Source organism: Pan troglodytes, chromosome 2 (assembly GCF_028858775.2).
Source record: "Pan troglodytes isolate AG18354 chromosome 2, NHGRI_mPanTro3-v2.0_pri, whole genome shotgun sequence".
NCBI classification, from domain to species: domain Eukaryota; kingdom Metazoa; phylum Chordata; class Mammalia; order Primates; family Hominidae; genus Pan; species Pan troglodytes.
In genome coordinates this window covers 191697283-191723705 of record NC_086015.1, presented here as the reverse complement: position 1 = coordinate 191723705, position 26423 = coordinate 191697283, and the positions used below count along the sequence as shown (strand labels likewise).

Genomic DNA, 26423 nt, shown 5'->3' with positions numbered 1-26423 from the left:
TTCTGCTTTTGCATCGTCCTCATTTTCTCTTACCACTGCCATGTAAGAAGTGCCTTTCCCCTCCCGCCATGACTCTGAGTCCTCCCCAGCCATGTGGAACTGTAAGTCCAATTAAATGTCCTTTTCTTCCCAGTCTCTGGTATGTCCTTATCAGCGGTGTGAAAATGGACTAATAGAGCTTAATTTTAAAAAGACCAGAATTTGATCTCTCTCCATGAGTTAATAGTTTGGGCACTACTTTTTTATATAAAAATTTATATAATTCTTATGGAAAATATCTTATGAACCAAACTCCTTCTGTAGAAACAAGCTCCCTGAGGTTCATAAGGAGACTCTTTGCCAAAAGATATAGTGACACCAACTAACGTTTCAAAATGTAGTATAACACATTTATATCATCTCGTTTAAAACATAACCCTATGGGTTAGGCAGCAGAGACACCATTGAATACATTCTAGAAATAAGGGCTGCAACCTTTTTACACCATAATCTATGTGTCGTATCACCTCTAAACCAACAGCCTTTCCAGTTAACTAACCAGCAACCTAAAGCCAGTAAGTGCAGCTAACCAGCTAATTCCTGCTTTACTAAGATTTACCTAAAATAAATACATACTTAGGGCATGATCACTATGTTTAATATCCAAAGACTTGTTCGATTTTTTTTTTTTTTGAGACGCAGTCTTGCTCTGTCACCCAGGCTGGAGTGCAGTGGCGTGATCTTGGCTCACTGCAACCTCCGCCTCTCAGGTTCAAGCGATTCTCCTGCCTCAGCCTCCCCAGCAGCTGTGACTACAGGCACATGCCACCACACCCAACTAATTTTTTGTATTTTTAGTAGAGACGGGGTTTCACCATGTTAGCCAGGATGGTCTCGATCTCCTGACCTTGTGATCCACCCGCCTCGGCCTCCCAAAGTGCTGGGATTACAGGCACGAGCCACTGCGCCTGGCCCTTGATTTTTCATTAAGTGTTGCCTTGTTAGATCCTGCATTATTTTTCTTATTCAGCTATAGTTTGAATTATGCCTTTGAAATCGTATACAAATTGTTATTTCTCACAGAGGGGTTTTGTTCCATTAAAAAATTTATGGGGGATGTCCAATAGGGGGATTCTGTAAGATTGGCTTTGAAATATTTTGGTCGCATTAATACAAAAACAGCATCCTCTTTGTCTTACCATAGAAGTACCATGTCAATATACTGCATTATCTAAGACCCATACAAAGCGAAAGCCTCATGACAAGTGTGCAAATTGCTGGTGAAAATATAGTAACAGAGGTCACAAACTCTACTTTCTATGAAAGCAGACACTGACTTTAGAACTAAGATTTTAATGCACACTAAGCAAGGCCTTTTATTGCCAGAAATTGCAGAACAGGGTTCGAGAATTGATGTGCAAGGCTGCAAACATTTATTGTTGTTTTATCCATTGTGAAAAAGGGTATCAGTTTAGCATAAGAATATACATGAGTAAATACAATTTATTTTTAATGAAAAGTTCCATTGCCATGTGAAGAGGGAAATGAGTGGTAGTGGAGGCCTCTGTGCTACTCAGTCTCAGGTAAACTGAGTTTGTATTTTTTGGGTTTATCACTCTTTTCTCTAACCAAGATCTTGTACGCTGGAGACAAGGAGATAAAGGACAATGCTACAGCCTTCATGGTAAAGCCAGAGCATGACTATAAAGCAGAATTAACAGGTAGTCAAATTTGGAACTAACAAAGACCTATAAAATTTTTCTTTAAAATCGCTACTTACAGGTCACTGAACTATCAGTCATGCTAACATCCTTTTATTCCTATAGACAGTGGTTCAATGGCACCAGACCAAAAAACAAACAAACAAACAAACAAAATAGAGAAGTAGAACCACCACAGTGAGGCTCCATCAATCTATATGTTTCTTAGACAAATTTTTAAATAACACAGAGCTTTAATATACAGGTGGGGATGATGTATTCCAGCACAGCCATTCTAACTTAATATTTTCCAGGCCAAAAAAAAAAAGATAAAATGATTAAAATACAACAAGGCTATATAGACTTCTGTTAAACTATCCAGCAACATCCAGCTTACATGAGAAACTGCTTTTTTTAAATTAAAAATAATTATACCTATTCATGTGGTACACAGTGAAATTCCATACATATAATGTATATTGATCAAATCAGGGTAATTAGCATATTCATCATCTCAAATATTTATCATTTCCTTTGTGTTGAAAACATTAACTATCTGCCTTCTAGTCATTTGAAACTACATCACACATTATTGCTAACTATAGTTATCCCACGTGGTATAGAACACTAGAACCTATTCCTACTACCTAGATGTAATTTTGTTTCCTTGAGGACTGGACCCAAAGACCTCCAAGGATCCATCTCACTTGATAGTGTTGGGCAGAGGAAAGTTGAAACATGCAGCATTTTATAAAGGATCTGCAATCACTACCATCTGCGGCCTCTCCCAGTTTCTGCCTTGCCTCTCTTCCTACTTTTATATATTCAAATCCAGTCCATCCTGATTCTTCTGGAAGAGGCACAGTGGCTGATAAATGTTATAGTTATGGCCCTCCTTTTCTGCCTTCTCTTTCCTCTTCTTCATCCCAAAGATTTCTAAATTTATTATCCCCAAATTCAAAATATCCCCCCAAAAGAAGGCAGGAAGTCTAATGAAATGTTTGAATCCAATGAACCAATGCATGGATAAAAAGAGAGTAAGCACCTGAAGTGCTGCATGGTGATAACTTGCCCAGCTCAACAGGTCAAACTCCCTCAATCCATGCAATATGATAGATACCTCTAAAACATCGACCCCAAGAGGTCATATTAGAGAGCGTAAAACACTAAGGTTGATCCTCCTTTTGGCACCTGAGGTGGACTAAGCTATGTGTCTTACCAAGAAAAGGAATCACCACAGAATGTTTTTAATCAGATGGTGAGGAGACAAGAAGTCCAGTTCCCTAGTTTATGAATGGAAACCGTGGCACAAGAGAAGTGAAGTAGCTTGCCTGCTAAAAATAAAAAAATGAGTTAGAAACAGAACTAGGAGAAGAATTCACATGCTCCATCTACCACACCATATCGCCTTCACCATCTTCTTGTTCTTTTATTCTCTCTGTTACTGTCTCGGGGGCTGGGCTTTGATCCACAGGAATTTACGCTAGGATCAGAAGGAGAATGCTAGGGGAGATCCCACGTTAACAATGGCTCTCTTCCCACTTCAGACAGGAAAATAAGCATTAGGTCTTTTCTGAGTGCTCCAAGGTTAGACATAGGTAATAAGCACACTGCAGCTGAGTGGTTTTCACAACACTAGACATGAAGAAGCCTCAGGGCCGTTTCTGGAGTGAGCAAGAAGATGCTCAGCCACGCTCCAGAGCCCAGACTCCTTATTTCAGTCAGAACACCTCAAACTCTGCCATTTTATACATCACACTTCCTATTAAGGTTCACTTGAACAGAGTCCCCAGCTACAGAACACAACTGATGTACTAAAAATGTACTACGATTTTGCAAAAGAAGACACAACTTTAAGGATTAGATTATTTTGTTTTATTTTTGTAAAAATTAAGAGCAGTCATTTCACATTTCTGGGCCACAATTTCACTATATATCAGGTGGGTTAACAATTAATTCACAAATGCCAAGTAAAAAAAAAGAGACAGTGTATTGCAAATGTGCTTTGTAGCAGTAAAGCTCTTGCAAATCATGAATGTTACCATATGATCCTGTTAGAGACAGGCCCGCAGCTTTATAAAAAGAGGGATGCTAGATAAAAGAAGGCTGACCTTGGAGAGCCTAAGTAACTTATGGTTGGTGTGATTTTATCCTGAGGGGTTATGGGACTTTCTAGTCCTGACAGTTTTCAGATGAGCTATTAGTTAATTGAGGTTTTGCACTGAGGATAAATAGAGGGATTGTAGAGGAATTTATATTGTGCATGTGTGTTGTTTGTTTCCTGAGATTCCTGGTACTGAGTCATCATTGTGTATATAAGGCAGACAGGAAGACAGAAGGAGGGAATGCATTTGCAGAAACATATCTACGTGCCTTCCTTTCCAGGCTTATCACTTGCCCTACATTTTCTAAGCTCCAACTGGGCTGAACATTTCCAGTTCCTGTAATATATATGCTTAAATGCTCTGAAAAGCCCCCTCTGACCTCTCCAGGAGAATATTGGAGCACCTTCCGCTAGGCATCCATACAGCCTTGTTCATAGATTCATTATCATATTTATCACATATTCTTGTCGTTATGGCTTTACACATCTTTTTCTTACAGTAGAAGTCCCTTGTGGTGTGAGAAAGGGGATAAACTGTGTTCCCCTTGATTGTAATCTGCAGTGTCCTGCATTCAGTAGGGGCTTAACAATTGTTGGTTTGATGAAGTTTACAATAAATAAGTAAATTTTAATAACTGATACAAACTAGCTCACAAGTGACTGTGGATTTCCTCAATTTGTAAGCTGGACTCTGACAAACATCCCAATATGGAAGAGTTAATTGATTGAATAGATCACCAGATGGAATACCAGATATCTAAACTTTTGTGGAACGAGAATAGATGCCCCTGAATTTCATTAGTCTTCAAATATTGGCCCCTATTTCCAATTTTTAAAAAAATATCGTTACTTACTCAGCTGCCTTCCCTAGATTCCGTAGACTCCCATATGTCTTATTAAATTAAAGGCAAAATCATTAAGGCCAATATAAACTCTGTATGGAACTAGTGAAATGTTACGTTGCTTCTTTTCTTGAGATCTCCTAGAACTGGTCCAGGAGCACTTAGGGACAAGCTCAGACCCACCTCTCTCAAAGGTAATGATACTCCTGCATGTGTTTCCTCCCTATCCAGTCTGATATCCAGTCCTTATCTACCCACTTTCTCTAACTGAGATACAGAGACAGGGATGGAAATGGTGATTAGTAACAGCATGGCATAAATATTATTTAAGACATAAAAATAGATAACAACATAGAAATAATCTGGCAGAGTGGTGAAAAGTATGGGATCCAGAACTAGATTGCCTGGTTTTGAACCTGAACTCTGCCACTTAAGAGCTGGTTTGACCTTAGGCAAGTTACTTACCATCTTTATAACTTGGTTTTCTCGTTGGTGAAAATGAGAAGGACCACGTCATCACAGCGTTGTTGTGAGAATTAAGTCAACTTTAATACAGAATATACATGTCTGGCAGATATTAAGTCCTCGACAAATGGAAACAAATACAACATAAAACATTAAAATATGATGTAGTAAAATGTGATACAATGCAATAAAATACAATATAATGGCAGGCTGTACTGTACACAGATGGTCACGACAGTGTCTCTTGCCCACAAACTTGTCTGGAGCCTTACTACAACACCAACAACAAAGGTGGAGACTAACCCCCCGTCTTTGAGCCCAGGTGGACCTCAATCAACAGTGTATAGTGGAAAGGACACTCTGTGTAAGTTCTAAAACTAAGTCATAACAATGCTGGCATTTCTACCTTTCTCTCTTGTGATACTTGGCCTTGGAACTCATCCACCATGCTGTAAGAAAGCCCTAGTAGCCTGTAGAGGAACTCACATTAAGAGAAACTAAGGTCCCGACGCACAACTCTAGTCGCACTTCTAACACCAAACTGCCAGCCATGAGTAAAGCATCTTGAAAGTGAATCCTCTGCACCCAAATCAAGGCACATGGGCTCATTTCACAGAACAGAGTTAAGCTATTTTCATGGAGTACTATCAAAATTGCAGATATGTGAGTAAGGTAGACATTACTAAGCTTTGGGATAATTTATCAAGCAGAAATAAATGGCTGATACAGATACAGATGGAGATAAAATTGTATTTATATGAACCAGTACTTATCCCTTCTGTCAAAAGGGAGTGCTTGTTTTGCCTCAACCTACACATTAATAATTTAAACAAAGCTTACTTTTTTTTCTAAAGGCTTTTATAGCTTACAAAGAATTTTCATAAAGAAAAGTTAATATGTTCATCAGACATAAATGAATATACATGATAATGATAGCTTCATGTTATAAACTAGGTAACCATATATCAAGCTTCCTTTACTTATCACTTGCTCAGGGTGACACAGCCACTCAGAGACAAATCAAAAGTTTAACATGTGTATCTTTTCACTCCAAATCCAGAGCTATATTCATTACATCAAGCTGAAAATCTGTACTAAGTCAGGAGTTTGTGGACTTTGTTCCAACTCATTGTTCAGCCACAACTTCTGGCCTGAGTAAGGCCCTCTATATGCTTTGGACTCCTTGAGAAATTGAGGTGGTTAGATCAAAAGACCTCCTAAACCACATTCAGGTATAACTTTCTTAAATTCTGGAGTTCTTCCTACATCTGTTAGTACCTTTCATTACCTGTTACTCCTTCCAGATTCTATTCTTCTCATGATACCCCACATGCCTCCTCTGCTTTCTGACTTGACAGATTCTACAAATAAACTTATATTTGCACTAAATCCCTGTGGACAGTAAGTCTAACCTCACTCTCTTTTGTGATCGGCAGGTTTATAAGATTCCCCCCAGTATTCTTAATTCCTGGGCTTCACATTCGTTTACAATGCCATCTTTCTTAGTGTGGGCTAATCCTAGTCACTTACTTCAAACAAACAGACTATGGTAAGTGTGATGGGCTGTCCCCTCCACATTTAGGTTTCAAATGATTATGGCTTCCATCTTGTAATCAAACTCTACCTATTGCTTGCTCAGCTTCCATGCTTTGATGTAGTGAGATGCCACATGGAGAGGCTCCCATGACAAATAACTGAGGATAGACTCCAGCCAACAACCAGATATAAACTAAAGCACTTTATGCAACTGCCTGGAAGAAATCGAACCATATAAAAAAATTAAAAAACACCTAAGCAAGGAAGCTGATCGTTCTCCCGTTGAACCTTCAGATACAAGTGCAGACTGAGTCAAAACCTTGATTGCAGCCTTGTGAAAGACCAAGAAGTTGGTGGTCCAGCTAAGCTATATACAGATTCCTGTCTCACCAAGAACAAAGAGAAAATATGTGTTTTCAGCTGCTTGGTTTTTAAGCAATTTGTTGCATGGCAAAAAGAACAAATACTTCTTACTGTGCACTAATAGGGAGATGCTCTGAAAATCACTAAAGGGAAAGACTCACTAAAAATATCAAAGCCTCTCCACCCCTCAATCCCCCAATCCACCAACATCTCTATCCCCGGGGATTAAAGGCAGGACATGGCCTCTTCTATTTCCGATCATACTAACAGAAATGTAAGCCCTAAGAAATTGAGAGTCCTAGTGAAGACCAGTCACATCCTAAAGGAAAGACATGTCAGAGCTTCACTGCAACAGGCTGAATTGCAAAGAGCAGTCAGACCTGAGGCATGAAAAGAAAAGTATCTTAGCAGAATAGAGATAGATAAATGGGGATACTCTGTTCGGACTTCTTCATCAAGGTGAAGGTCATCTTCTGAAACTTCCTTTTAATGCTGAGAACACAGACATTGAGAGTGGAAGGCATGAGAAAAGACTAGATTTCGATCTATGTACAAATGTACCTGAGGCTTCAAGAAAGGAGCTGACTTACCTAACACAACCTGCTGGTTACACAACTGGGAAGAGGACCCATTGCTCTTGGCTCAACTCAACTCCCTTTTCCAAGTCAAACGTCAAAAACAAAAACAAAAACAAAAAATAATGCATTTCAGGCAAAACAGCAACTCACTTACTTCATTCTTAATACATGTGGTGTGTAGGATGTCTTGCATAAATGGATGTTATGAGGAAAATTCATAATATATGTTTATGTTTGTGACCACATCTCACATATACAAAAGTGTTTAGATGCATAAATGGCTAAGTGACAAGCTTCTTAATTGTTTACTTTAAAAAGCAAGAGACTAGAAAAGAAAAAATAATCACAGGAGGGAAATAAAAGGATGCTGTGCACAAGGCAAGTAGTTCACAGTGCACTATTTCCTTCCTGAAAACAGTTAGAAAAGTCAATATTTACCCTAGCTGAGAGAGAGAAGGATGTGCCTATCATAAAACAGATGATGTTTAACAAGATATTGTGTGTGACAACTGGGATGAGAATGCAAAATAATCTTTGTATAGCGCTTTATAGTTCACAAAGCACTTTAATGTACAATGTGTCATTTACTTCTCACAATATCATATATGATAAGCAGAGGAGGTATTAATATCATGGACAAAGAAAATGAGGTTCAGAGAGATCAAACAGTTGACATTCATGTTTCTAGGTATGGCAGAACTGAACTCGGAATTCTAGTTTTCCAAACCTAATAGTTCTTTCAAGAATTGCAGATGCAAGTGTATTATAAATTTGTTGGGAGATTTTAAGTTTTCTCACCACAAAAAATAAATATGTGAGGTAATGCAAATTTTTATTAGTTTGATTTAGCCATTTCACAATGTATACATATATCAAACATCATGTTCTACACCATAAATCTATACAATTTTTATTTGTTTTGTTTTTGTTTTTTTGTGTGTGTGATGGAGTTTCGCTCTTGTCACCTAGGCTAGAGTGCAGGGGTGCAATCTCAGCTCACTGCAACATCCACCTCCTGAGTTCAAGCAATTCTCCTGCCTCAGCCTCCTAAGTAGCTGGGATTACAGGTGCCCGCCACCATGCACAGCTAATTTTTGTATTTTTATTAGAAAGAGAATTTCAACATGTTGGCCAGTCTGGTCTTGGACTCCTGACCTCAGGTGATCCGCCCTTCCCAGCTTCCCAAAGTGCTGGGATTACAGGCATATTTAATATCAATAAACATAAATTTAAAATTTTGAAAGAAAGAATGGCAGGTACAAATCTTTACTTTTTTTTTTTTTTAAGGGCATCTTCCAGATTCTGTCAATGTACTATGTATGCAGGGAAAGATACTTCTCTAGGTTATGGTTTTTCCTCCTCTAGAAAAAAGACATAAAACTAGCATCCACTTTTGACACTAGAGCAAGCCTTAAGGGTGTGCAGCTATAGAAATAAGAGAACAGAGGAAGACAGTGCTGCTTACAAACATGTGACTGACAAGAAGCTTTAAAGGGTTCACAAAGTGTGGTCCACACCAGAGCAACATTTGAAATACAAATTATTGAGCCTCACTCCAGCCCTACTGAATTGAAAACATAAGGTAGAGCCCAGTAATGGCATTTAACAAGCCCTCCAAGTCAATCAGATGAACAATAAACTTAACTATTGCTTTACATGCTTTAGCATCTGGGTAGGTGAAGCGTGACAAGAATAACTTACATCAATAGGCCAATGATAGGTTTAGTAAAGTGTGACAAATTAATAATCTATGAGTCATAATTTTTGCATTTAAGTGAAGGTTGTTCACTTATCAGAGGAATTATCTTGTTAACCACAGAAACATTCTAGCAATCAACATGTCTTTCAGATGGTAGGACAAGACCATTATGGCTCTAGCTGTAGCTTTTGGCTCCATGCATTAGAAACCAAAGGGGCTGGGCAAAGCACAAGAACAGAGAGATGTCCTCAGATATCATAAGTAAGATGCCCAGCTGAAAAGAGGTAGATAATCTATTTCAGAGAGTTGGATGGGACATCATGGGCCAAATTTATAAATCAATCTTCTTATATAAAAGCAGTAACTCAGACAATTTAAGAATAAGCACGCAGCTAACAATAAGATCTTCTAATGCATATGGTGCTAAATATGTCAAACACTGTTTCAAGTGCTTTATACATGGAAACTCATTTAGTCCTCATTACAATCCTGGGAGATAGATACTATAATGGTCTTCATTATAGAGATAAAAGAACTGAGGCACAAAAAGTTTAAGTGACATCCCAGGCCACATATTTAGAGTCAGGGGAGTGTGCTCCCAAAATCCATGATTTTAATTACTATAATATATCTTAAACTCTATGAAATTAGTTCCAAATTATCCTGAGCACAATGAATTTGGGTTCACATTATCTTGAACAACATGAACTTGGTCTTTAAATTTGTGAATACTTCCTTATGTTTGCATATAACAAATCCATATAATTGGGTTGTATATCATCAACTCCAACCGAATGTTAAAACAAAATTTTCTATAGTGAAATAACAAAAGCAAAGAAAGAAATATCAATATAGTTTTTCTTTAATACGGGGCAAAAATAATACCAACTCAAAGATAGAATGGGCATGAGAGATCATCTAATTCCACAAGTCCAGTTTGCAAACCAACTGAAAGAAGCCCAGATTGAAAGAAACTCAGAGACTTCTCAGTGTTCACCAAAATTCTACTGATACCCACAGGGGCCAGGTCATGTTCCAAGGTCACTGGAGGTTCTTGTCAGTAACAACTTTAACAAATGAAACATCTATACCAGGTATCACAGCAAATTGTGCAAAGTCATGATTGAGGCTGAGCAGTTTGCTTTAGGCACAGAAATAATCAATTTAAGGGCCTGGAACAGAATGAAGGTCTTCTGTTCTTCCTTCCAAGTTTTATATGAGGAAACAGAAGACTCCAAGAATGAGAGTTCTTGGAGTTCTGTAACCAACAATGGGAGTACCAAGAAATCCTAGCATCATTCAAATGAGCTCCCATCTGTTGCCTAAATTCCTTTCCCAGAATTACTGCCAAGATTCATTTGATAATGATGTTGGTGGTGAGACCAACAGTAATAACTGTTTATTATGTACAAGATATTGTATTTTCACATTAAACACACACTTATTATTCCTTGTGGTCCTCATGTCAACTCTGAAACGTGTTATCAACTCAGAACACTGAGATTTAAGGAGTGTGAATAATTCACCTTGTAAATACCAGAGTGTCATTTCAAATGCTCCAATGAAGGAAAACTTGCTCTCTTCTCAGGCAACCTAAGTTGTACTTCAGCTGCCATTACTTTTAGAAAAATATTGACCTTACATTGCTGACTGCCTTCCTCAGTTCCTAGATACGGGTTTTCATTCTGCTTTCTCAAGCTACACGAGAGTCGGATTCTTCTTGCAAATACTCCCTATCCACCAAACAGCTTCTGTGATCATCCAGGTAGATTTCTTCCTTTTCCCATTCAATAAGCACCCTCCATGTGCTTCTTTCTTACCATGTACACTTAAGTACTATAACTGTTAGATTGCATTTTTCCCCAAGAGATTGTAAGCTTATTCAGGGTGGAGGCCACTCCCAATGCCATGTGTGTATTCTAGGCAAATTATTCAATACAGAGCCTTTTAAAACAAATTTTTTAGTTAAGACATGATTCACATACCATAAAATATGCCCTTTAAAAATGCACAATTTAGTGATTCTTAGTGTATTCAAAGAATTGTGCAGCAAATTCCAGAATACTTTAATCACATTTCCAAAAGAAATCCTGTACCCATTAGTAGCCACTCTGTATTGTCCCCTCCCCCTGGCCACTGGCAACCACTAATCTTTCTGGGTCTCTGGATTTGCCCATTCATATAAATGGAATCATAAACTGTGGTCGCTTTTGTCTGGTTTCTTTCGTATAGCATAATGTTTCCCAGGTTCATCCATATCGTAGCATGTTGCAGAGCTTCGTTCCTTTTTATGGCTGAGTAATATTCAATTGTATGGATACACCACATTTTGTTTATCCATTCACCAACTGATAGATATTTAGGTTGTTCCCACTTTTAGGCTGTTATGAATCATGTTGCTATGAACATCTCTATACAGGTCTTTGTGTGGTCATATATTTTAATTCCCTTGGATACATAAATAGAAATATAATTGCTTGGTCATGTGGTAACTATGACCAATTTTGAAGAATTGACAGATTGCTTCCAAAAGGGCTATGCCATTTTACAATCCACCAGCAATGTATGATGTTTTCAATTTCTCTACCACATTGCCAACACATGTTGTCTTTTTTTATTATAGCCACCTTAGTGAGCGTGAAGTGATATCTCGTTGTGGTTTGACTTGCATTTCCTTGATCAATAAATATGTCCAGCATCTTTTCCTAGGCATATTATCCACTTGTATATCCTTAGGGAAATGTCTATTCAGATACTTTGTTTCTTACTTAATTGGGCTGTCTTTTTCTTAATGAGTTGTAAGAATCTTAATATATTCCAGATATAAGCCCCTTAACAGATACATGATTTGCAAATTCCATGGATTGTTTGTTCACTTTCTTGATGGTGTCATTTGAAGCACAAATTTGGTTAATTCTGAGGAAGTCCAACTCATCTATTTTTTCTTCAGTTGTTTGTGCTTTGATGTCATATTTAAGAAACCACTGACTAACCCAATTTCATGAACCTCACTTCTATATTTTCTTCTACAAGTTGTATAGTTTTATCCTTTACATCTGTGTCTTACACTATGAGGTAGGGAGTCCAGCTTTACTCTTTGTAGATATCTGGTGGTTCCAGCATCATTTGTTGAGAAAACTATTTTTTCCCTGTTTGAACGTCACAACACCCTGTTGAAAATCAATTGTCCATAAACATAATGGTTTATTTCTGGACTCTCAATTCTACTCCATTGATCTTTATGTATATCTTAGGCCAATATCACACTGCTTGATTGCTGTCATTTGAAAGAAAGTTTTGAAACTAGGAAGTGTGTGTCGGAAACTTCCTCATCTTTTTCAAGATGATTTTGGCAATTCTCTGGTCTCTTGAACATCCGTGAATTTAAGGATGTTTGTCAATTCTTACAAAGAAGCCAGCTTAGATTCTGATAGGGATTGCTTTGCATCTATATATCAAATTGAGGAGTATCCCACTTAACAATATTACATCTTGCAACTATCAACAGAAGATGTCTTTCCATAGATTTAGGGCTTCTTTAATATCTTTGAACAAATCGACAGAGACTTTGTATTCAATTAGTAATCAGTGAATAAAGGAATAAATGAGTGAATAAGCCATAAACACAAATAAAAAGGAGCATCCAGATGGCTCTTAGAAATACATACACAATGGCCACTGTCTTGAATCCCATCTCACTGCTCAGAAAGCCACTGTTAATTAGTCACAACTTTCAAAATACTGATTTCAGCCCTTTTTAACATAACTTTTGTCATAAAATCTATTGTTTCTTTTTCTTTTGCCCATGTGATACAATCAATAATGCTAGAAAGGCAATGGCCCTGAAAGATACATCTCTATCCACTCTTCCTTCAGAAGGCACTCAAGGAAACATGTGCTAGCACAGCTGCAAACAGACCACTCTGATTTTCCTATCTTTCCTTCCTTCCTGGTTGGGAGATCTCATTCACAAGTGACTGTAGATCAACAAAGTTAAACATCATAATTTTAGCTATGCTAGACTAGATGATGGGAGAAAAAGCTCTAAAATTAATATTACGTAGAATATTAAGTCATCCAGGATGCTGTTTATAAAAATTGTTTCCTGGCTTGGACTGCCTTGGTAAGCATCAAGTTAACATAAGTTGGCCATTTGGGAAATAAAACATAACTCTGTGTTGGCTGGTGACGGAGAGAGCCAAGAAGAAGATTCCTGAATGGTAAGAAGCTTAGCACCTCTAGCAGTATCTAAGAAGTAACATTTTTCAGCATTTTCATATAAGCAGTACAACATCAAGATGAAATTAGAAAGAGTTCAAGACACTTCACAAATTATTTACTTTATGGGTTCATATATCTGACTATACAGGCTTCAAGCTTTATTGTTTCTTCAACTTGTTTCTTAAAAGGAACAAGTAAATATTATATCTTTTTAACCCACTTTAAATCTTATATTTTATTTACACCAGCAGAATATGCTACTTTAATGGACCCACTGTTTACCATCAATATAAGCAAAGAATCCATTTAAAATTCAATACCCTCTTTTTAAAATTGTCCGAAGTTTAGATATATTTTTAAGATGTTTATAGGCAAATATATGTGTATGGACACAAAATTTATTTCCATTTAAAAAGCATGACTTAGATTTAGACAATTAATTGGTTTTGAAATGCTTTATAATTGGCATATATTTATCACATTTGAAATACTGGGTCAAGAAGTATCAGAAATAAATTGGTAAAGGAAGGAAGAGGTGAATCTTAGAGGCTTCTTTTAATGAAGCAGAGCTTCCTGGCAGTAAACGCAAAAAATTCATGTAACATGGCCGGGTGCAGTGGCTCACGCCTGTAATCCCAGCACTTTGGGAGGCCGAGGCGGGCAGATCACCTGAGATCGGGAGTTCGAGGCCACCCTGACCAACATGGAGAAAACCTGTCTCTACTAAAAACACAAAAATTAGCCAGGCGTCGTGGCACATCCCTGTAATCCCAGTTACTCAGGAGGCTGAGGTGGGAGAATTGCTTGAACCCGGGAGGCAGTGGTTGCGGTGAGATGAGATCATGCCATTGCACTCCAGCCCGGGCAACAAGAGCGAAACTCCGTATCAAAAAAAAAAAAAAAAAAAAATTCATGTAATAATTATACAGGTGTTTTTGTTGATGTTGTTGTTTTCTGAAAAAAGGAAGCATATATCAGTACATTAGGTAAGTAACTTCTTTCCTGTCACTGAATATAAGGAATTTATCATATTGGTCTTTATTTAGGAAATAGTAACATAATAGTCCTCTGTTTTCTTCAGTTCTGTGGAGAATATAGAAAAAGACTTGATATTTCTTTCTTATGTTATCTCAACAGTAACAGAATTGATATAATATTGAATTATACCTCATGATAACATCATCTTCTTAACAAAATACATTGTCATCAAGTGATATAAGGCAATATAAGAGTATAGCTGAAAATTTTGGATGAAACATTGGTTACCATTAGGTTGCTCTTATAAAAAAATATTCACTTCGGCCACACTTATTTTTCTTAATGCAAATACATGTTCTTTATTTTAAAAAAATCACAAAGCAGCTATAACTTTGTCATGTGCTAACTCTATATCTATTACAGATTGGCTTTTTTAGCATATTTCTAGAATGGAAATGTAAAGATTTGAAGACAATATTTATTTATTCAGCAAAAATAAATTTGTATGCCTCTCATGTGCCAGAAAACAAATGATAACCTTGCCTCAGGTACTTCACAGTCTGGTACTCATCACAATTATTTCTTTGTTATTCAAACTGAAGTCATTTTATACCTATCTACTGTTCCTGTAAGGTATACTCTGTTACGTAAAACTTCCAAAATTTTTACTTTACATTGAAATATTTGTGACTCAATACAATGAAACATAATTCGATCCCCTTCTGCAGTCTGGAACCTCAACATGACCCCATAACTTAGGTGCATATTGGAGTGTGAGTGCAGGACCCAAAGCAGAGAGACCAAAATGCTCAAATGGTTCTGTCCGCATTTGTAAATGAAAACTGTAACTGCTGGCTCAACAGCAACACGTGATCACTTTGTATATTTCATTTCAATAGTTCCAGCTTACAGATTCATAAGGAAATATGTATGTTCAAATTATGCAACATAAACTATAGTTTTGTCTTTATAATTAATATACCCACTGAAAGGCAGTGTTTAACTTTACTGGTAATTTTTCCATAGTGTGAAGAACCTTAGCAGTTACATTCCAATGTGATATTTTGTGTGGAGGGCAAACCAGTTACTCACCATGAAAAATTGTGATATGTAGGATGAGTTATTAACCACCTCCAACCTTCTGTCTAGAGATCATCCTTATTATCACTATACTCTAGTTTGGCTATAAAGTATATAAAGAAGTAGACGTCAAAATGGACAAAACAATGACTACAAATTATCTGAGACACGGCTTTTTCTCTTAAAACACAACAATCCTACATATTTGCTGTGGTTATATCTAGTCATCTTGAGTTAAAAAACATAGCTAGACTTGTGTTTTCTTGTTTATTTGCTTTTTAAATCAGAAAAGAAAAGAAAGGAACTATGGGGTTTCATACTAACACTACCACCAAAATAGATATTTAAACAGTGGGAGAGGAAGAAAGAAACAGAGAAACCAGTCCTAACAAGAACACTCTTTAATTTTGCAAATGTGATGTGTGCTTCTGCATAGACATAGGACTAATTATTTCCACTGAGATACTGTTGTAAAATAGAGAAACTCAACAGGCAGCTTTGTTCGTTTCTTTTCAAACCAATGTTGGATTGAGTGATTCAGTGTAATGTAACATAATCATCTCGGAGCCAAGGACTCATCAAGGTCAAACAAACAAATCACAGTTAAAGGCTACCACAAGGACCATGGCTAGAGAACCACAGAAGACAACCCCCTCCCATGCTTTAGCTGAATGAACACCCCATGGCACTCAGCAGCTATCTGCTCAGCTGCCCTCCCCTATCCCCACTAGGAGCTAGGATACATTCAGAGCCAGCTCTTACACTGGGACAAGTGAAATGAATATTTTTGGGCAAAAGCTTTGTAGAGGTGCAATGCAAGGTAGATTTTTAGGCTAAATTTCCACTCTGAAAATGTTACATTTTCATGGCACTCAAAACAAAATTTATTTAAAGCTAACGTTGATTATGCTTATTACGTATGACACAAACACATCATCTTCTAAAAAAATGATGAGGTATAAATGTTATTGAAATGCAATTATATACCATCTAAAAATTAATTGCCTGTCATAGAAGTCATGGCATGCAACTCTGAGTCAGCTAACCACTCCTCCACCCCCAAATCATTGTTATTTAACTGTTGAAGTTTTCTGGCGGGTACAGGCTAATTCAAAACAACACAGATCCTCTAAGTAAAACATGGGCATTGTGAAGAACAAGATCCCTTTCTCTTTTAAAATGGTGTTTTGCAAATTTTATTTTAGTGTATTCCACTTAACATCACATACCAGAGGTTCCTACAAGGTTTCAACTTTTACCATAGCTCTCAAAGAAAGTTATTATTAAGCAGACAATGCCAATACATAGACAAATCTATTTCTCAGCAAATCATGAAAAGCTCCTAAATTTTTCCTAAGAGAATATAGGAGGAGGAAGATGCCACTATCCACACCTATTTTCTTTTTCAACAGAATATTTATTACCCAGTTCCTATCTCAAGTCCCAAGCAGCCTTGCCAGAAACAGCAAAGTTTCTAGTCTGCAGGGACAGTCTATGTCTCATCACACAGTATCAGCATGTTGTAGTTTTCATCTCCCAGTAGCCTACATGTTTGACTTGCATTGAATAATATGAAGCATTAAACATTTTAATTACTAATTAATCTCCCCTGCAGCTCCTCATGGCGTTTGCAAGCTAGAACACAGAACACATGAGAAGGGAAGATCCAGGGCACCACAAGACTCCACCCTGATTACACTGCACCCAAGCCCTCAGACCACATGAATTCTTATAAAAAGCTCTAAATACAACACACATATACCTGAAATAATTTCTCAGGTTGCCTCATACATTATTGCTCTATGAAAGGAACCCAGTGTGGGAGTGCTGGGAGTGCAGCTAACGATGTGTCCATATGACCACACAGCATTTCAGTACTCAGTTTCCAAATAGACTAAGAAGTTAGAATAGTTTTTAAAGTGAGGAATTAAATATATCGTTTATAGGATGAACAGCATTCAGAAAGGACCAGCCCCCAACCTTCAAAGGCCTGAAGTTTTAAAACAAACTCCAGACACAAGCTAACAATCCCAAAATGAAATGGGAATGACTGTGTGAGCTGTTGCTTTGAGCCATCATCTTATTTCTTGTAGCTTGAGAATACTATTCTATCTTTTGAAAAAGGGGGAATGGAGTGTAGTTACCCTGCCCGTTTTTGAAATAACCAAAAGGAAGCACAAACTGGTAACGTGGACAGGTTCACACAAATGGAGCTCCTTTCAGAGAGGGGACCTCAGGGAATCAAGAAGCCAATGTTCTTCCCGTTGGCAAACTTGGAGACGAGGCTATCAAACTATGCCCCACCCTATTCTTATTTTCAAAATATCTCCAAATTTTTCATATTAGTTGAAGAAGAAAAACTCACCTCTTTCCTCTATGCTACTCACAGAACACTTCACTTCTATTGATTGATTGATTGATTGATTGATTGAGACAGAGTTTTGCTCTGTTGCCCAGGCTGGAGTTCAGTGGCACAATCTCGGCTCACTGCAACCTCTGTCTCCTGGGTTCAAGCAATTCTCCTGCCTCAGCCTCTCGAGTTGCTGGGACTACAGGTGCATGCCACCACCCCCAGCTAAGTTTTGTTTGTTTGTTTGTTTGTTTTTAGTAGAGCTGGGGTTTCGCCATGTTTACCAGGCTGGTCTCAAACTCCTGACCTCAAGCAATCAACCTGCCTCAGCCTCCCAAAGTGCTGGGATTCCAGGTGTGAGATACCATGCCTGGACAGAACACTTTACTTCTGGCACTAAATGTGAGGGTTTTTTTCATACATCAACCAATTCTCTGGTATCAGATGGGTGGTTTATGACTCAATTCAGTTCTGACACAATCTACCTGGAGTTACTATTGCAGATCCCACAGGTTAAGGGTTCAAGTCCCACAAGACTGTTTCCACTTCATATGTCAATCACAAGCTGCGGTGGTCGGGCAGAGTAGGGGTGATCACCAGTTACCCAGACTTCTGTCTGATTTGACTACAAATTGGGGTTTGCCATTATCCCCTTCCCAAGTTTGATAATATGCTAGAATTACTCATGAAACTCAGGGAAATGCTTACTTACATTTACTAGTTTATTATAGAGGATACGATAAAGGATAAAGATGGACAGGCAGATGATGAAGTGCACAGGGCTAGATCCAAAAGGGTCCTGGGTATAGGAGCTTCTGTTACCATAGAGTTGGGGTATGCCACCCTCCTGGCATAAAGATGTGCTTAACAACCTGAAACCTCTCTGTACTTCAGAGATTTTTATACAGACTTCAAAACATTCAAAACATGATTTGTTATTCATTCAATCTCTAGCCCCTTTCTCATCCCCAGAGGATGAGAGGTGGAGATTAAACTTCCAAGCTTCAAATCATTGCTTGGTCATTCTGGTAACCAGCCAAAATCCAGGAGCCCACCAAGAGTTGTCTCATCAAAACAATAGATATTTCCATCACTCAGGAAATTCCACAGAATTCAGTAGCTCTGAGTCAGGAACCAAGGTCAATAACAAAATAATGTTAGAACAAAAGATGCTACCAGCACCCCTATCACCTAGGAAATTATAAGGATTTACAAACACTGATTCAGAAACTGGAGTAGAAAAATATATTTATATATTATTTCTTATTATTTCACAGTATCACACTAGTCTAAATGAGGATAGTGAAAGCCCATTTAATCAATTCAAAAGCAACTTGATTCAAAAATTACTAAATCTCCAGCTACCATGAAATATTAACGTAAGACAATTTATTTGAAAAGTGTTCCAAGTCACTCAGTCATCAGCTCCAATCCTACCAAACTTACTTGGGGAAAAAAAGACAGCCCTGTACTAGAAACTAGAAGATGAATACTGTACCCTAACTCTGATAAAAGAAGGAACACAAAAGTCATTAGTTCATGATTGATCTCTTGTCTTCTAAGAAATAGACAGAATTTCGTTCCAACCCCTGCATAGCTTCTAGAGGCTAAGCTGTACTTATACTAACAAATCATGCCTACCTAATGAGTTGGGTTTAGATATATACTAGCTTAAAGATGTTACAACGTCGTAAGTTTTCTGTTTACCATTGAAGTACGCCTTTGATATGCCTAATTCTTTGTTATGTGTTTGAGACATATTTTAAAGAAGATACCATAAAAGAAAGACTTTTTGGAATAAACCAATTGTGATACTAAAGGAAACCAAACTCTCTCCTGGTTGTGGTTATCATCAAGCTGGGCCTTTGTGTCATATTTCGGGGAAAATACAAAGAATCACTGAAACTGTCTCTAAATGAGCCTCCTTGAGTGTGTTCTTTCCCTCTCTGGGCAAAAGCTTTCCATCTGTAAAGTAAGAGTTTGGCTAAGTGACCTGGAAGGCCCACTAAAGCTCTGATATTCTATGATCACATTTTGTCTGCAATTCACTCCAGGATCACCTCTGAACTTTTCACATCTGTTCCTCTAAAACTACTCCCTGACAAACACATTTAAAATGTTTAGAAATTTTGGTTTCAAACACTAATGTAATTTAATTGCATAAATCCATGCAGCGTCATGGAGGATTTTTTTTATAAAGTAGCTGTAAGCTAAAATCATTACCCCAAAATCACTGCAGCCAGTAACACTGTTGCTATCCCCCCGTAAATTTCTCTTTCTAACAATGAAAGCCCTTGGGCATCAAAAGGGCTACTTAGGTACTACTAAGTAAGTTTGAGTTTTTCAGCAGTAATCCCATTTACATTTTACATACCCTATTAGACAAACTTATTCTTCAAATAATATTCACTTTCCACGTTCCTTGACTTTCTCACTCTTGTTATTCTTGCACCTTGAATCCCATGCCCTTCCCGTAACACTTTAAGCCAAGTTAGCTCAAATACTGCCTGCTCTACGCAGTCCTCTCTGACACTGAAAGGTATAAGGTACAATGTTGGTATTCCTGTATTTTATCTCCCAATAATTTTGACACATGGTGATTTACATGACAATTTAAGTAGCACATTGAAGCCCTTCTCCCGTGTCCCTTTGGGTTACTTACGGGCTTATCTCTTCTGTAAGATTAAATATCACTCTAAAGGAAAGACCTGTTGATACTAACCTTTAAATCTCCAATGACTGATCCAGAGGAGGATCTCATCAAATGTTAGGTGAATGAATCAATGAATATGTGGAATTAAGCCAAATTTCCAAAATCAATATAGGGATTAGTAAGTGAACATAACTAAAGTCAGAAAATTTGGGAGTGGAAAATACTCCCTAGAATAAAAGGAAGAAAATGCTTTAGCAAAACCTATTTTCAAGAGCTCACATTTTTCAGACTTGTTTTGAGAATGGAGCTCCCTGGAACCTCTTACCATATAAACATTCCACATATATATCGTTTTTCCGAGACCTTGAGTCAAAGCAGCCTTCCAAAGATGATAGAGACATGGATTCAAAAAAGTTTACAACACATGTTTGACTAATGAGAAATCACAGACCTACCAGCCTATTTTAAGTAGTCAGGTAATTCTATAGGTTTTAAAATTTGCTTTGAACAAAAATAGAAACATCAATGTTGGGCATTAACGGTCTACATTTCTAGGACTTTTCAAGTACCTTTCAATTATAACACAACACCGTCTACTACAGACATCATCTTCTCTTGGCACATGCTTTTAATATTTTAAGTGTGTGATTATTGTTCTCACAGCCTATAATTATGTTAACCAATAAATATTAACACATCTAATTCAGTTCCACCAGAGGGAAGATAATTCAAAAGGATGAGATATATCTCCCAATTAACTCTTGCTTTGTTAAATCATAGTAATAGAAAAAAATTAGAATGGATCATCCTTTAATTTCTGAATGGAACAGGCACATCGAAAGTGTATTTTACCATAATTATGAACTTATTCTACCTAATGGCTACTACAATTAATTTTTTTTGACCTTCTGAATGTTTTTCTTTTTATGGGAAAGCAACATTCAAGGGACAGTGTCACTCAGATGACTGATGCCAGCTTTCATCGATGGTAAAATCATTACAAAAACAAAGACAAAACCTGACACCCTCAATCTGGTGTTTAGAACTTAAAATCAAGCACAAGCCAAAATTCAAAGTCCAGTTGTGCTCACGCGGTGCTCAAACATATGGCCAAGGAGAAACCATTAATCTTCTTGGTGAGTCTTAGTTTCATCATCCCTGAAAGGAGCACATCACGCACATCTCAGAACTGAGATATCTATATCTCACTCAAGTGAGAATATATGTGAAAGTGCTTCACAATCAGTACTGTCCAAATATCAGTGATGATGAATTTGTGTGCTCAGAAAGATTCCTCAAACAAAATGTAGCTGCAGAATAAACCTATTAAAATGCAATGGTTTATGAGAGGCATGTATAGACACAGCCTTCAAGAATGAAGGTTGTATTAAACAATAGACCTCAAAGCATGATCTCCTCAGTGTCTATTAGGTTATAAGGATTTAGGGGAGAAAAAAAAGATTTAAATGAAAACTCCGTTTAAAAAAAAAGCTGGGGGGCGGGGAGGGGCAGGGCACGGTGGCTCATGCCTGTAACCCCAGCACTTTGGAAGGCCGAAGTGGGTCAGTCACGAGGTCAGGAGATTGAGACCATCCTTGCCAACATAGTGAAACCCCATCTCTACTAAAAATACAAAAAATTAGCTGGGCATGGTGGCACACACCTGTAAGTTTGGCTAAATGACCTGGAAGGCCCACTAAAGCTCTGATACTCTATGCTCACATTTTATCTGCAATTCACTACAGGAATATGTCTGAAATTTTCTCATCTGTTATTCTAAAACTACTCCCTGACAAACACTTTTAAAATGTTTAGAAATTTTAGTTTCAAATATTAAGGTAGTTCAATTGCATAAATCCATGCAGTGTCGTGGAGGATTTTTTATAAAGTAGATGTAAGCTAAAGTCATTACCCCAAATTTACTGCAGCCAGAAACACTGTTGCTATCCTCCCTAAATTTGGGAGGCTGAGGCAGGAGAATGGCTTGAACCCAGGAGGCGGAGGTTGCAGTGAGCCGAGATCCCACCACTGCACTCCAGCCTGGGCGACAGAGTGAAAACCCATTACAAAAAAAAAAAGGAAAGGGAGCACAAAAAAGCATTTGGGCATGATACTGCTGAGTCCAGTGGCAAAGTCAGTGGCCTTCCTGTCTTCAGATATGAGATGAGATTTGGGGCATTTGATTGGGTGGAATCAAAAAAAATCGCTGAACATCAAGCAATGGTCAGAAAGTATGAAGAGTGGCTTGCTGGAGAACATTTTTCTGACCTGGGCTCATTTCCTGCATCATTCTAGAGTTGGTCTTATTTCCTATGTTCCTTTTTCAGAATGAATTTTAGATTTCCCTGATTGAGAACCTTCAAATAATCCCATTATCTACAAAAGACAGATTAAAATCATAATCTGGCATTTAAACGTGTCTACACGCTGTCTGTAGGAAACTACCAGACTTACATTCTCTCTCTTTTTTTTTTTTTTTTTTTTCAGATGGAGTCTCCCTCTGTCCCCAGGCTGGAGCGCAGTGGCGTGATCTTGGCTCACTGAAACCTCCGCCTCCCGGGTTCAAACGATTCTCCTGCCTCAGCCTCCCGAATAGCTGGGATTACAGGCGGGCGCCACCACGCACAGCTATTTTTTGTATTTTTAGTAGAGATGGGGTTTCACCATGTTGGCCAGGCTGGTCCCAGACCTATATTCTACTACAAGCCTTCAAAGGCTTCATCTGCAGCCATCTGGTTGCTTACAGATCTCTAAATGCAGCCTTGGTGCTTGCAGCCCTGGTGCTTGCAGCCCTGTGGCTCAGGCTACTCCCTGCTGCTGTCTCGAACGATACAATTCCACTCACCCCTCCAGATGAAAATGCAAGTCTTTTGATAAGAATTATCAGACTGTGTCACCTTCAGAAGAATATATCACTATCTTCTTTGTGCTCCTGAAGTATAGGCCATATCCTCACATATAACATTACAGGCTATTAGCAGATTACAACGGAGTCCTATTTCTCTTCCTCTCAACTATCCACCTTTTTGCCTCATCGGTTCCCCCAAAAGACCACAGTGCCTTCTACAGATGAGTTCAGTACACATTTACAGGGACAAAGTATATTTTTACTGCTCACAGGATGGATAGAGCCAAGAGCAGGGTCAGTGAGGAAGAGCTAAGTGGTAGTATATTTTGCCATGAATCCCACGTGGCTAACAATTCCATTATATGTTTAGAAAAGGTACAGGGAATGTATCTAAAGAAGACAGCAGCTACGCACAGTGGCTCACACCTGTAATCCCAGTACTTTGGGAGGCCAAGGCGGGCAGATCGCTTGAGGTCAGGAGTTCCAGACAAGCCTGGCCAACATGGTGAAACTCCATCTCTACTAAAATACAAAAATTAGCTGGGCGTGGTGGCAGGCACCTGGAATCCCAGCTACTCGGGAGGCTGAGGCAGAACTGCTTGAACTCAGGAGGTGGAGGTTTCAGTGAGCTGAGATTGCGCCACCGCATTCCAGCCTTGGCAACAGAGGGAGACTCCATCTCATAAAAGGAAAAAAAAGAAGAAGAAGAAAGTGCTGCCACCTTATGAGCAGTTAAGTATTGAAATAACTGACAGCAGAGAAACAAGACTGGTTCTTAATTTAAGAAAGGAACCACTGTAAATACAGAAGCTGCCACTCAAGAACTGGAGTGAGGCTCAGAGGCTCTATGCACTCTCACTTAGTCAAACAAATGTCACGCAAGAGTCAAACAGCACAGTGACAATACTGCTTCTCCAGCGTTTGCAACTACAGTTCTGATGGCTGTCTTCTGAGGAATTGGAAGCCCTGAAACAGATTTGCCACAACCCTTTCAAGACTTTAGAGAGGCAGGGAATGATCACTAGCAGTGGAAGATCAGCTTCTGGAATGCAGATATTAAGTGAAAATGCTGAAAAATGGCCAAGCTCCAAAGTAGGCAAAAATAAAAAAATTAAAAAGCAAAGAAAAACTAACAAGGCACCATTTGCACTTACAAAACACAGATTAATTGCAACCATCACATTCTAGTGAACTTGAGGAGAAACTGATATATTCAAACTAACTGGTGGTACCAGTATCAACTATTCACAACCTTAGGAAAGAAAAGTAAATAAAGTGGTCTCATTCATCAATGTAGCAACCCCACTCCTAGAAATCTGAGGCCAGGAAATAACCCCAAAGAAAATATACACAAATATGTCCCCTGTAGCATTATTTAAAACCATGACAAAAATAATGAAAATCACCTTAATATCCAACAAAACTAATTTCCTTGCAGAAGACACAGCCCTTCACCTTAACCTTACATAGCCAAGCTAAGTCATATTTGTGAAAACTATAACAACATGTAACAAAATATCCATATAGACAAAGCTGTAAGAAGAGCAAGGCAATGGAATAAGAGATTTACTTTTTTATATAACATTTTTGTATGATGTTGTGTTATTTTTAAAGAAAGTACTCAAAGAATCAATTTAAGAAATTTCTGCCAGTTGACTAATACATGTTGATATTAAATAAAAAGGCAACTTAAATCATTGACTCTAAGAAGATCAAGAAAGAATAAAAGGGCCGGGCATGGTGGCTCAGGCCTGTAATCCCAGCATTTTGGGAGGCTGAGGCAGGCAGATCGTGAGGTCAGGAGTTCGAGACCAGCCTGACCAACATGGTGAAACCCGGTCTCTACTAAAAATACAAAAATTAGCCAGGTGTGGTGGCAGGCGCCTGTAATCCCAGCTACTCAGGAGGCTGATGCAGGAGAATTGCTTGAACCCGGGAGGCGGAGGTTGCAGTGAGACAAGATTGTGCCATTGCACTCCGGCCTGGGCAACAGAGCAAGACTCCATCAAAAAAAAAAAAAAAAAAAAAGAGAAAGAAAGAAGAGAGAGAGGAAGGAAAGAAGGAAGGAAGGAAGGAAGGAAGGACGGACAGAAGGAAGGAAGGGGAAATAAGCTCTCAGGTGCAGCATGTTCTTTCTGATAAGAGTAGAATATCTGGGAACGGCTGTGTGGAGACGATTGTGGGCTGCACTAACCTGTGGAGGCCGAGGCTTATAGGGGGAGCTGCACTCAAGGTCAGCCAAGATGCTGGTCAAGGAGTCAATCTCAGCGTCCAGGCTGGAGCGCCTCTCCTCAAGTGTCTTGCCTCTGGGATTCCCCTGTTGGAAGCAACACAGACATGTTAATAAAGGAAATTTCCCTTGATATCATTATTAAGTTCAAATTTCTCAAGTTATAATGTGGCTTTGTCCAAGTTTTTCTGCACCTCATTTTTTTTTAATTAAGCTTTCATAAAATCTCAGTGAGGTAGGCTGAGATAGAATTATCACTTTATGACAGATATGAAAACTGAAAAATAAAAGATGATTTTTCTCAGGTCACACACTTATTTAGCAGTTTTGTCGTTGTTGTTGTTTAAAATAAGTATATAAGTAAAGGAAAATAAATGTCTCCATTCCTGCACTTAAAGAACAGAACCAGCTGAAGAGAGCTCACAAGCACTTGGTGTTTAGACACCACTGCCTAGAATAATATTTATTGGAGTAGCAAGGAGCAGGGAAGGAACACGGACATTCCAGAAAGAGGAATCAGCACTTGAAGACATTGGAGCATGCCAGTGCTTGGAAGTCTCAGGTCCAGGGGGTATTAGGTATGCATGTGTGTGAGAGATGGCAAGACCCAAGAGATGCACCTAGAACATGAACTGGAAAGAGACCTCTTAGGGTTCTGCCAAGGGGCTGCAGGGGAAGCATGTGGCAGTGAGCATGGACAATGAAGTCAGGATCTCCGGATTTCCTATGTCAGAGCCTCGTATTACCTGCAGTCAGAATCAACAGGAGAGTAGAGGACAACAACATCGACACAGGGT

The 26423-nt window shown here is 38.4% G+C and overlaps 1 protein-coding gene across 14 annotated transcripts in view; it reads right to left on the bottom strand.

Moving 5' to 3' along the window:
* The window catches only part of LPP (LIM domain containing preferred translocation partner in lipoma), a 726282-nt gene that overhangs the window by 329873 nt on the left and 369986 nt on the right, over nt 1–26423 (bottom strand). For all 14 annotated transcript variants that reach the window (XM_016942488.3, XM_063807418.1, XM_009446998.5 and 11 more), the window contains one exon: nt 25591–25713. In XM_016942488.3, the coding sequence (XP_016797977.1) occupies nt 25591–25713 (123 nt within the window). The remainder of the gene's footprint in view (nt 1–25590; nt 25714–26423) is intronic.